Below are 12971 nucleotides of genomic sequence, written 5' to 3'. Positions count from 1 at the left end.
ACGTAATTATAGTGGTAGCTTACTAAAAATGGATGCAGCAGAATACTATGCGTCTTTCTGCACAAGAGACAAGGAGGTGCGTTCCAAATACAGATTTATATCTGCTATTGATTCAGTGAAAGCTGATAATTCTCGGGAATAACCTCATAGTGTTAACAGCAGCGATATTAAAGAAAGTAAATTTTGAGAGGTCAGTGCAAGGACTCCTGGTCTAATGAATAGGTGTCGATAAGAGTCTCGCAAGCTTACATGACATATTGTTCAAACTGCCACTTTCTGAGACAGAAATACCGAAGCGTAATGCCGTATGTCATAACTAACATAAACAAAGGACGTCATTTTTCGTATCGGACTGCCTTATATTGCAAACTTCGTTACATTGGTAAATATATCGGCGTTCCCTTTTAAACAAGGTCCTAAACAAGAACTACCATGACAGCTTTCTATCCAAACACCTAGGAATTAAAATCTCGTTCAGGCTCGTTAGTCTTACCACGTTCTCTGTAATCAAAATTTCAGGTTTAGTTCAATTGTGTTTTAGAAACCGTCAAAAACTGAGTCGTCTTGTGATTTAACATCAGTTTATTTCCTACGATCAGTGAAGTTGAACTGAACTATTTGTTAAGCTATCTTTGTTGTGCTGTACATCCTTCACCACCAAGTTAGTGCCATCAACAAACAAATGCTTTAAACTCACAAGCCATATGTGAAGACAAATTATCAGGACATCTCTTACACTAGACGAGGGTATCCCTCATAGAATACCTTCTGTGCATCATAGTTACCTATGAAATAACAATTGTAATACGACCAATAGTATTAAAATGATTTGACTGCCTATAGTAACGAACTGAGTAACTAATACTGACTATGAACTAATACAGTAAATACTGGTAGTGCTTGTACTATTTCAGCTGCTGCCACTAATTGTAACAATAATAACAAAAAAATGGTTCAAATGGTTCTGAGCACTATGGGACATAACTTCTGAGGTCATCAGTCCCCTAGAACTTAGAACCACTTAAACCTACCTAACCTAAAGACATCACACACATCAATGCCCGAGGCAAGATTCGAACCTGCGACCGTAGCAGTCGCGCGGTTCCAGACTGTATGTAGCGCCTAGAACAGCTCGGATACTCCGGCCGCCTTAATAATAATAATAATATTGAGCATAGTAACAATAACGATATTGCCAGATACAGAAGGAATTTTAAGCGTATAAAATATATGTTTTCAGATCTAGCAAGTTCCGGGGAAATGAAATTTAGGAAGACTGAATCAACTAAAAATAAACGGAAATGAGGTAGGTCTGGTTGAAAAAATGGATGTGCAAGGATAGCGAGTGCGATGTAATTATTGTTCCTTTAGCAGATATGTCTTCTGTAGGTGGGGATGTTATTCATTTCCTTAGAATATTGTGGGAGGGTATTCCAGAGTCAGGTTCCTCCTAGAGACGAGGACTTAGAAAAAGCGGCTGAATGATGAAGGGGGACAGAAAGGATTTTGCTCTGATGAGAACGGGGTTTTCTGCCATGTTGCACAGACAATAGCGATAAGGTAGCAGAGAGATATGGGGGACAGTGTATGTCAGCAAGACATTACAGAGGACAGAGGATACGGTAATCTAAGCGCTTGTGTGCAGGTAGCTGAGATAGCAGTGGGTGTGATGGTGAGATAAATCCAAGAATCGAACATCACAGATACAACGAACACAGACATTCATAGCCGGTTCCAAGCTACGTGAACTATCCTGAAAAAGAGCTTGCAGGAAAACGTAACTGTAATCAGACATTCGAAGTTGAAGTGCTTGTTTTGCAGGTCGAAAGGGAAGAGCTTTTCATATTTTTGTAAAGCAAGGAGATATTCTGATGCTTTCTTGCCCGTTGCAGTTACGTGCTCATTCTAATTCTGACTTTCAGTTGTTGTTTAGTATTCCTAGATTTTTTGTCGAAGGCGAGAAGTTGATATTTGTCACGTGTATGTTTAGAGGTGTTAGGGATTCCCGATAGTTTGGGCTAATGAGCCTAGTATGGCCAACTAGTAGTACCTGTTGCGTTTTGGATGGGTTGATATTGACGGGAAAAAAATTACAGTACCAAATAAGACTAGTGAAGCATAAACTGAAGTTGATGATGTCTATTAAAATTTTGCACTTGTCACATAAGGGTCGCACTATGAGGATGCAGATCAGTTTTGCTTTAAATACACAGTGCAACGTACGTAGCGTTAGTTTTAATTCAGACTGGACATGGTGAGATGATGCTAGCCAAGAATGCCTTTGAGGATACAAAATCGCCATTGTCAACACCTCACTGTGTTTGAACGAAGTCGTGTATTACGGCTGCGAGAAGGTGGATGTTCTTCCTGTGCTATTGCGAAAGGACTTGGCAGCAGTGTACCAACGCACATGGTTGCTGGCAACGGTGGCAACGAGAATGTATGGTCCCAAGAAGACCCGACTCTGTGGCAGTGTCGAGTGGGAAGGACACGTGTCCGGCGTATGGCTCTGGCGCATTGTACAGCATCCGCGGTAGCCATTTGAGCAGCAGTTGGAACCGTGGTGACACAAGGAACTGTCTCAATTAGGTTATTTCAAGGACAACTCTGTAGCATTCATTCCAGAGACCCAAAACCACCACCATATGCGACTACAGTGTTGGCTAGCGAGAGATCGTTGGAGAAGAGGATGGAGGTCTTTTGTGTTTTGCAATGAAACCTGGTTCTGCCTCGGTGTCAATGATGGCTGTGTGTTGGTTAGAAGGAGGCCAATCAAAGGGAACTACCTTGTTTGCATGCAAGACAAACTAGACCTACAGCTGGTGTTTTGGTCCACGGTGCAATTTCATATGCCAGCAGGAGCATTCTCTTTAAGTATCCCACGCACCCTGACTTTGTTACTCAGTCTGGCAATTCGACCTTCTGTGCTGCCATTCATGAAAAGCGTTCCAGGGATGTTTCCCAAAAAGATAACGCTCGCCCTCATACAGCTATTGTATCCAATATGCTCTACTACTACACAACATCAACAACAACAAGTGTCGACATGTTGTATTGGCCTGCTCGATCATCAGATCTGTCTCCGATCGACAGCGTATGGGACATCAATAAGTCCAGCGTCATCCACAACCAACATTAAATGTCCCTGTGTTGAGCGACTAAGTGGAACAAATATGGAGCTCTATCCCACGTCTGGTACCTGTACAACACAAATCATGCATGTCTGCATGCCTGCATTCAATATTCTGCTGGTTACACCGGTTATTAATGTACCAGTATTTCACGTTTGCAGTGGCTAATCTCACACTTACCTTAAACTGTGCTCTTGCAATGTTAATCTTATACATATCTAGACAAAAGTATTCCCGAAATTTCATTACTCTGCATTATTTAATTTTTAGTGTTGCCATTTTTTCCGTATATACGTACACGGCCGTTTTGCTCCTGTATCGTGTAAAGGAACCATCCCGGAAAAATAGTGCTCATCACGTCTTAATGGAACGCCCAGTGTCGGCAGATATGTAAATGTAATGAGAAACATTGTGATAAATGCTAGTAGCTGTAATCAAAATTGTCACTGTAACCAAAATTGTCACAAAAGCATGTAGTTAGTTAATGTTAGGGGTATGTTTTCATATTCTAGTGAAAAACCAGCAAGTAACTGTGATAGAAAAAAGGTCACTATGGGGTCAGTAGCTCCTCGAATTGCTGCTGCATATCCAGTACGATGCAGCAGAGCGATATACTGAACACGATGGTCTTCCCTCTCGATAATGCCACGTAGGCGTCCAGAGACCGGTACTCCTGCTACAGTATCTTTCCGCGATCGTCGCTGCCAGCAAGCACGTACAGTGGCTACATTCCTGGAAATTCCTTCTGCAGTATTATGGAAGGCACATCCAGCTTCTCGTAGTCCTTTTACGCGACCCCGTTCAGACCTTGTAAGATACTAATAATGATGTTTCTTGTAGTCTTAAAGGCATTCTCGACTGATACCAATTCACTGCGTCCAATCTCAAAGGTAACTAACACTCACGACAGTTACAGGTCGTACGAGGGTCATTCAGTAAGCAAGGAAACAGTTTTTTATGCTCCACCTGTTTCAGTTGGACTTACCGGCGATTTTCCTGTGGGATATCGTGGCTCCCGTTTCATGAATTTCCGATACGTGGCTGCAGCTTCAAATTGGCTTCTGTAACGGCGGTGCGTTCCTAGCTGAGAGCTTGACGGTAAGCAAGAGTATCGCAGATAGTCATAGACGCCTGCAGAATGCCTACCAAGATGTGGTAGTGAACAAAAGAAGGGGTGAGTCATTGAACGAGGCCTCTCTCATCATCACAATAAAGTGCACAAACCTGTCCGGTCCCCCGCGTGCCGGCTGGCCGCACGCAGTTGTGACTCCTGCAGTGTTGGAACGTGCGGACACTCTCATTCGAGATGATCGACGGATCACAATCTAACGCCTCGCTGGTCAACTGGACGTGTCTGTTGGTAGTGCCGACACACTCGTTAAATACTTGGGTACTCAAAGGTGTGTGTCCACTGGATTCCTCGCCGCGTAACAAAATACCATAAAGAGCAATGGAGGAGCATCCGTGTCGAAATGCTGGCGCGTAAAGGGGCTGACCGCGACAATTTTGTCGAACAATATACACGAGGGCAATCAATGTAGTGAAGTCACAACGTCACTCCTTCTAAGGAAGAGTTCAAAGCCACACCCGCAGGCTTCAAAGTCATGGCGACAGTCTTCTGAGTTTCTGAAGGGTTATTACGTTCGAAGGTCTCCCTCATGGTGCATTGATAAACTCAGAAGTGTGTTGCGCCAGCGTAAGAAAATTGAAGAAATGACTTGAGCGTGTTCGTCACCACAAAAATGCTAACTATCTTATCCTAACCCATGACAATACAAGGCCTCACAGGAATCTGCACACCCGAAAGGAGTTCACAAAACTTTATTACATTGTTCTTCCCCATCCGCGGCACAGCCCCGATCTCGCAGCTTGCTTCCATCTGCGTGGCCCATTGAAGGATGCACTCCGCGGAAAGCAGTATGTGAATTTTTGGGAGGTTATTGAAACAACAAGACGTTAGCTCCGACGTCAACCAGTAGAGCGACTCCATGCAGGAATATGGGCCCTTTCAGTACCTTAGCGTAAGGCCGTCGCACTGAACGGAGATTATATTGAAAGATAGGTTTTGTAGCCATAACATTAGGCCATAATTCTGCGTAATGTAATCCTGAATAAAGCCATCCCATTTTCAGGAAAGAAAAACCATGTTGCATCACTTACTGAACGACACTCGTATTTGAAGCAATTCTGATTAACATTCTCATAGTGGCGATACTGGCGCCACTCTAATGCGATTGAGATGAACACAGAATAGACCTCATATATTTCCGTCAGTGTATGTGAATCTACATGATTAAGTACCCTTAAATTGGAAACAAACGAACATCAGGGTGAGCGGACATGTGTTTGTGTGTGATTTACCAGGGCACGCGGCTGGCGGACACCTTGGGGCCGGTGTGCCCGCAGAGGCCGCCAGACATTTCGAACCGCACGGCGGCGCTGCTGAGGATGCCCAGGGGCCGCTACCTGCAGCTGCGCAGGATGCTGCCGCTGCTGCGCAACCAGAGCGAGGACTGCCTCTTCTTCAACCTCTACGTCCCTGCCAGCGGTAAGTGTTCTCCGCTATTCTAAGCCTTCTGTCACCCACAGTGGCTAAGTTTGACTGTGACTACATCATGTGTTTATGTTACTCTCCCATGTGACTCATTTATTCAATATGTATAAATGCAGACTGAAGAGACGAATAAAAAGCCATCCTCTCCGCCTCGCCTATCGCATCCGCCTCCCCTCCCCTATGCGGATCCTGTACGATCTCCTCCCCTTCCCCCACCTCCTCCTTTTCCTTGAAAGGATACGGATCCTGTACACCTCCCGTAAACTCGATCCTCCTCACCCGCTCATCTCCCCGATCCTCTCCCACCCCCGCCCGCTGCCGCGCCTGTATTCCCATGTCCCACCCGGTCTCCATCTCTCCACCCTCCTTACCCTCTCCCAAGGTGGCTTCCGCCAGCTCCCCCTCCCTGATGATGTCCTCCTCCCTCCATCTACCCCTCCTATCAACTTTGACCCTGCCCCACCCCCCACTTCCGGTGTCCTTTCCTTTAGGCTCCCTCCCTCCCTTCTCTTCCCTTCCCTTATCTTTCCTTTTCCCCCTGTCCCCCCCTCCACCCCTCTTCCACGAGCTTCCCCTCCCCCTTCCTCCCTCCCCCCTATCTCCCCTGCCTTTGGCATCTCTGCTCTCCCCTCTCGCTCTCCCACTCCCCTTCCTCCTCCTCCTCTCTAGGCAGGTCTCCGGACTCGCACACGCATAGTGAACATTCGCGCGCCGGAGATCATCGCCATCAGTGTCTCGTGTGTGTGCTTCGTTTTGTGTTTCGCGTTCTTTCGCAGTTACAACTCCACTGTTCGCATGTGCCGTCACCGTCCTCCGTGTTCTGTGCGCCGTGTCAACAAGTGTTAGTGTTTTTATCGTCCACGAGAACGGCTTCATGTCTATTGTCTTTTGTCTCTACTTTTTTTGCCCGCCATTTTCATTGTATTGTCTATGTCGCCTCTTTGTCACATGATTGTACCACTTAAGGCTGAAGAGCGGCGTACTATGCTGCTGACAGCCCGCCTGTATGAGGTGATAAAATTACAATAAAGAAAAAAAAACGAATAAAAAGCCATGCTCTCTGCCTCGCCTATCGCATCCATCTCCCCTCCCCCACGCGGATCCTGTACGATCTCATCCCCTTCCCCCACTTCCTCCTTTTCCTTGAAAGGATACGGATCCTGTACACCTCCCGTAAACTCGATCCTCCTCATCCGCTTATCTCACCCATCCTCTCCCATCCCCACCCGCTGCAGCGCCTGTATTCCCACGCCCCACCCGGTCTCCATCTCTCCACCCTCCTTACCCTCTCCCAAGGTGGCTTTCGCCTCCTCCCCCTCCCTGATGCTGACCTCCTCCCCTCCATCTACCCCTCCTATCAACTTTGATCCTCCCCCCCCCACTTCCTGTGTCCTTTCCATTCGGCACCCTCCGTCCCTTCTCTTCCCTTCCCTTCTCTTCCCTTGTCCCCTCCCTCCACCCCTCTTCCCTCAGGCTTGCCCTCCCCCTTGCTCCCATCCCCCTATCTCCACTGCCCGTGGCGTCTGATCTCCCCTCTCCCTCTCCCACTCCCCCTCCTCCTGTCTTGGCAGGTCCCTGAACTCATACACGGTTAGTGAACATTCGCGCGCCGGAGATCAACGCCTCGTGTTCTGTGTGTGTCGTCGTTTTGTGCTTAAGTGGTTCAGTGTTATTCGTTTTTGTGCACCTACGTTCACGTGTGACAAAATTCGTCTCTGTCCAAGTGTCTGAACAAATTTTATCTTGGACTCTACGCCCGTGAACGGCTCCATGTATTTTAAAAAAGTTATTGTCTCCGTTTCTATGTCCACCATGTTTTTTCTCTCCATGTCTTCATTTGTATCTTGTGTGTTTCTCTGAGGCCAAAGAGCGGCGTAGCATGCTGCTGCTGGCCTGCCTGTTAACAGGTTTGAAAATTACAATAAAGCAATGAAAAAAATCGAATAAAAGTTGTTACCAAGGCCGGGATTCGAGCCCCCGTCTCCTGCTCACTAGGCAGATGCGCTAACTACTATGCCATCCTGGCACAGTGGCTTTACAGAACTGCCCTCGTGTGCGTCCCACCTCAATCCGCATTCCCTCTCACGCCTCAGTGCACTTGGTAATACGGAGAAAATGTGGAGTCAAACGTGAATGGGAATGTGGACTGAGGTGGGACGCATGCTAGGGCAGTTCTGTAAAGCCAGTGTGCCAGGATCGCGCTGTGGTTAGCGTACCTCCCTTAGTGAGCAGGAGAATCGCCTTCAAACTCGGCCATGGTAGAAGTTCTCATTCTCCGTTTCAGTCTGCACATGTACGACGTTGATGTTTGAGACTTGGAAAGGTCTCTGGAAGCGCAAAGCACACAGTTTCAGTTGATTGAAGCACCTGTGCCTTCGTTTCAGGCAGGGTCCCCAGCTCTGTTCGATTTTCAGGTGCTATTACAATACAGTTGGAGAGCAAATGCAAAGCTGTTCGAGTGTAGGGGGAATACCAAGTGAACTGAGTCGTGAATGGGAATTTGGACTGAAGGGTGAGGCATGCTAGACTAGTACGTCAAGATATGCACAGTCACTGTGCCAGGATGGTTTACTGGTTAGCACATCTGCCAAGTGAGAGGAGACCAGTGTTTGAATCCCAAGCTCCGTTCGAATTTCCATTCGTAGCTTCAGTATATATATACATGTATATATATGTATAAATATATATATATATGTATATATATCTGAGACTTTGTGAACCTGTGCAGTACAGGCAACATGTCCTGTTTATACACATTATGTGTCTTTAATACAGTGGTTTCCATTGCCTTATCCATCCTCATGCCGTTGATCATTGCTAATTCTTCCGACTTTAGGGGGAGTTTCCAACCCCAAGGAGAAGGTGTTGCACTGAGCATCAATCCTCCGCCCCCTTGCACAAGGCCGTTGCCAGAATGAGGGTGACTTCTTATGCCGGAAGTCTTCGGATGCCAATGCTGATTATTAATTAAAATTAAGGCGGTGGCTGATTTGGACCCCGGGACCGAGACCGTTTTCATTACTAAGCGAAGGCGCTACCATTATCCCACGCCATAAGATAAGTTCTCTACCTCATAGCGGCCTTCAGTGAAGTGCACACACCTATCAGCTCCATCATCTCTATTTAACAGTGCATTTCGCATTTCGCTGTTAACGTTCTGCCTTTGCTTTCAGTGTCACTGAAGCTTGTTTTCTCTTTTCTACACACCGGATCAATCCTTAAGATCAGCATTTCATTTTTTGTTTCTTCATGTTTCTCCCGTAGCCGTGCCCTACTATTCCTCTTTATTGCATTCATAAGTGACGAATATTGCTGTATTTCTTCTATCTACTTCTTTCTCTCATCGATTAACTGAAATACTTCTTTTGTTACCCAATATTTCTCCGCAATTACTTTCCTCGGAACTGTCATCTGTGATTGTCCTTTGCAGTGATATCCATTCCCCTTTAACTAACTGCATACTGTGGTATTCATTTTCGCAGTATCTACAGCATTAGTTTAGTTGAAACGCATGTCATAGTGCATGTAAACTTCAATATCCCACTTCCTTGTAGATTTATTCTTCTTAAAGACTCTTGTAAACTTGACTCTGCTTTTCATCATTATTAAATGTTATCCTAGTCTGTATCTGAGCCTTACATTGACCATGCAACTATTTTGAGATTCGAGTATATATCTGCACCTTACTATCCAGATGCTTGTTTAGGTATCTCTGATCTAAAAAACTGGAATATTCCTTCATCTTCAGACTGTCATTCTCTAAAAGTGTAGTCGGTAGCTTGTAAATAAACCGGTTCCTGAAGTACGAATCGTATTCCTTCACTCCTTATCGTTCAGAGTAGAGACAAAATAAAGCTAAAATGATTGTCTTAATGATTTAAAGACATGTATTTACATGCTCACTATTTAGCTTGTGCTGTTAATACAGAGGAGGAGAAATAAAGAAGCAGATGACACATAAGTAAATGTACTTTGGGTAACGTATATTATGTTTCAAGGGGCGCAGTTACATTGCTGTTTACTGATGAAATTAAATTCGAATGCTTATTACTAAGGCAATATTACTCTTCCTGCATATTCACAATCAAACACGAATTACTATTTCATTAGGTGCGTAGGTTTCCTGTGCAATGACTACATCGATGAATTTATTGTAGGTTTTCGTTCGCCTTTTATTCGAAGACTTAAGTATGATCGCTGTTATATAATGAACATGCAGGAATGCGAGTGTTTTCTAAATGAAAATTAGTTAAAGAGACAAAAGCTTTACTAGAAATCTCTCACTGCGGGTAAAGGCAGCTGAACGTCTCAAAAACCTAAAAGCACACCGATTCAAATGATGAAATGTCTACGAGTTCCTCTCATTCTCAAACCTACACGCAAAAAACGTTTCTTTATGTAAATAAGTGCAGTAGTCAACATTAGCTAGATACCATCGTCAACATATTAAGTTTAAACGCCAGGAATGCTATTATCGTAGTACAGCACGCTGAAAGGAGCTGGGGACTCATAAACTCGATGATTGTGTTTTTTTTTCTTTTTTTCTAATGTCTTATCGTTACCCCCTGCCTCAGTAAGAAATTTTACTTTTAAATAAAGTTTGTTTTCCCCGTGAATGTAGAAACATGACCCACGACTATGAGACCGTTCACTTTACCGGAAGATGTTCCTTCATTACAATAATTTTTTTATGGCCCCATACAAATCAGATTAACTGTTGATTTCATTCGTAGTTACCAAAAACGTTTATTGAACACTAATGTTTTTGAACATAAGGGCTGTTTTCAGATTTTGATGTGTTGATTACAACGTAAACAGCAACCTAAGATTCATTTATACGTCTTGTTTACAGAACACCGAAGCTTTTTCCGTAAATTATGCTGCAGGAAATACTGCAATCAGCCACAAGCTTGTTAAAATGATTTTAGTGTAGAATTACCAGATCCGATTCTGAACCCACCGTCATACGGTAGAGTTGACTTCTCTGCAAGTTTTACATTTGTGCCCCAAAGTCAATTTTTGGTGGTGTACAGTTTAGAAAAGGTTTTACATTTGTGTCCTGAAGTATAAGAACCTTTTTGTGATTAAATAGTTTTAAACTTGTATATGCTCGATAAATTCTACTTACTTCATGAGAATCCATCCTTTACATATTACAAATATAGGCTTCAAACGGTTCAAATGGCTCTAAGCACTATAAGACTTAACATCTGACGTCATCAGTCCCCTAGAATTAGAACTACTTAAACCTAACTAACCTAAGGACAGCACACACATCCATGCCCGAGGCTGGATTCGAACCTGCGACCGTAGCAGCAGCACGGTTCCGGACTAAGTGCCTAGAACAGCTCGGCCACATCGGCCGGCGACATAGGTTTCATCCTCTTTCACAAACCATTCTGATAGTGAACCGAACTAAATACAAGTCGGCGCATACATTCGTTTACGTCGACTACTCATTTCCAGTGTGAAATAACGTGATATATGTACAGATCCGACACATTTCTGGATTCTTGTTAATCATGTTCATGTGTGTGAATTCCTAAGGGACCAAACTGCTGAGGTCAGTGGTCCTTAGATCTACTCATCACTTAAACTAACTTGAACTAACTTATCCTAAGAACAACACACACACCCACGCCCGAGAGAGGACTCGAACCTCCGGCGGAAGGGACAGTGCAATCCGTGAAATGGCGTCTCAAACCGAGGGGCCACTCCGCGCGGCGATACATCTTCATAGTACAGATAATGTTTTAGATTTAGACATTTAATTATTTAGGACAAAGGTGTGAATCTAGCAGTGAAGTCAACATTACCATCTGAAGACGTGCTCAGGCCCAAAACTAGTAATACTACAGTAAAATCAATGTAAAAGAAATTGTGGCTGCTTGCAGTATTTCCTAAAAGGTAACCTAAGGTTCCAAGTGGATAATTTTTTAGATAAATTTTTATTCGTGAACGGAATTCTGTGCAAAGCAAAGAGTCCTGCGTGAATTGTTCCGTTTAATTAAAGCACACCGGTCAGCTTTAGGGTCTGTAACAGTTAACGTTCGACCTAATTCTATCGCTAATATGACTGGAACAAGTGGGTGCAGTTAGAGTAGCATGCTTACAACATCTCTTTATTCAGGTAGAGGAGCCACATAAGCACAGCTTCAGAATTAGATGTCGTGTTCATGACTGAGATCACGTTACCATCTTCAGGCATTGGTTGCTATTTTTATCTCTGCTAAACGAGGCTGCAGAACGAAGCATGCTGCTAAACCCTTAGTGTGTGCTGTTCTGATAAATGTTCCAGTGAAAGCAATATTCCGTAATCCGCTTACCGGTGATTTATGTATGATCCGGGAGACGCTGTATTTATCCCAGTCCCAAGAATTTTCCGTACTTTTTCCTCTCGGGTTATCTACCGACTCAACTTTCATTAATTTTTCAGTGTGTCTTGTGTATTTTCGAGCTAATTCGCTTGTTACGGCTTTGGAAATGTATAGTTCTTCTCCTTCTAATTTGGACTACTTGCTGCAGCGGATTATTTTGTTTTATCAGGTTTTATTTAGCGAAAATAATGTTTTGAAACGTCCAACTAGAAAATAGTGATTATGAGTGTCATTGACATTGATTTCTAGTAAGTGATTTCATTCGAGCATATTCTTCTCAAGCGTCAAATGTGAGCTTGCAGAGCTGGCAGGACATTCGTATATGTAAAGACATAATCAGGTAACGTTATGCTTTACGTAAATTTTTATCGCGCCGCAAAAATTACAAATACAATTTAGTTCTTTATGCTAGGTCACTTAATACCTCCCTACGTTATAGAAAACATTTGGTTCAGCTGAACATACCGCGTAGCGGGTTTAGTAGAAGCACATCTCGGCTATCAGCGGAGACTAGATTTGAAAGTAATTAGAAACTTGCGTGACGCACTAATTTAACATAAGGAAAACACCAACTAAGAAGTTATAATTCTTGCTGACAAAGGGCCATTGTGATTACACTACTGACCATTAAAATAGCTGCACCAAGGAGAAATGCAGATGATAAACGGGTATTCATTGTACAAACACATTATACTAGAACTGACATGTGAGTACATTTACACGCAATTTGGGTGCATAGATCCTGGGAAATAAGTACCCAGAACAACCGCCTCTGGCCGTAATAACGGCCTTAATACGCCTGGGCATTGAGTGAAACAGAACTTGGATGGCGTGTAAAGGTACAGCTGCCCATGCAGATTCCACACGATACCACAGTTCATCAAGAGTAGCGACTGGCGTATTGTGACG

At 44.0% G+C, this 12971-nt stretch overlaps 1 protein-coding gene across 1 annotated transcript in view; it reads left to right on the top strand.

Annotated features, from left to right (window-relative positions):
* The window catches only part of LOC126155912 (neuroligin-2-like), a 317083-nt gene that overhangs the window by 54469 nt on the left and 249643 nt on the right, over nucleotides 1-12971 (top strand). Inside the window, exon 2 of the mRNA XM_049916265.1 lies at nucleotides 5496-5679. Within this exon, the coding sequence (XP_049772222.1) occupies nucleotides 5496-5679 (184 nt within the window). The remainder of the gene's footprint in view (nucleotides 1-5495; nucleotides 5680-12971) is intronic.

Source organism: Schistocerca cancellata, chromosome 2 (genome assembly GCF_023864275.1).
Source record: "Schistocerca cancellata isolate TAMUIC-IGC-003103 chromosome 2, iqSchCanc2.1, whole genome shotgun sequence".
Lineage (NCBI taxonomy): Eukaryota > Metazoa > Arthropoda > Insecta > Orthoptera > Acrididae > Schistocerca > Schistocerca cancellata.
Note: the sequence above shows the minus strand (reverse complement) of the source record. Positions and strands in the feature narration are given on the sequence as shown.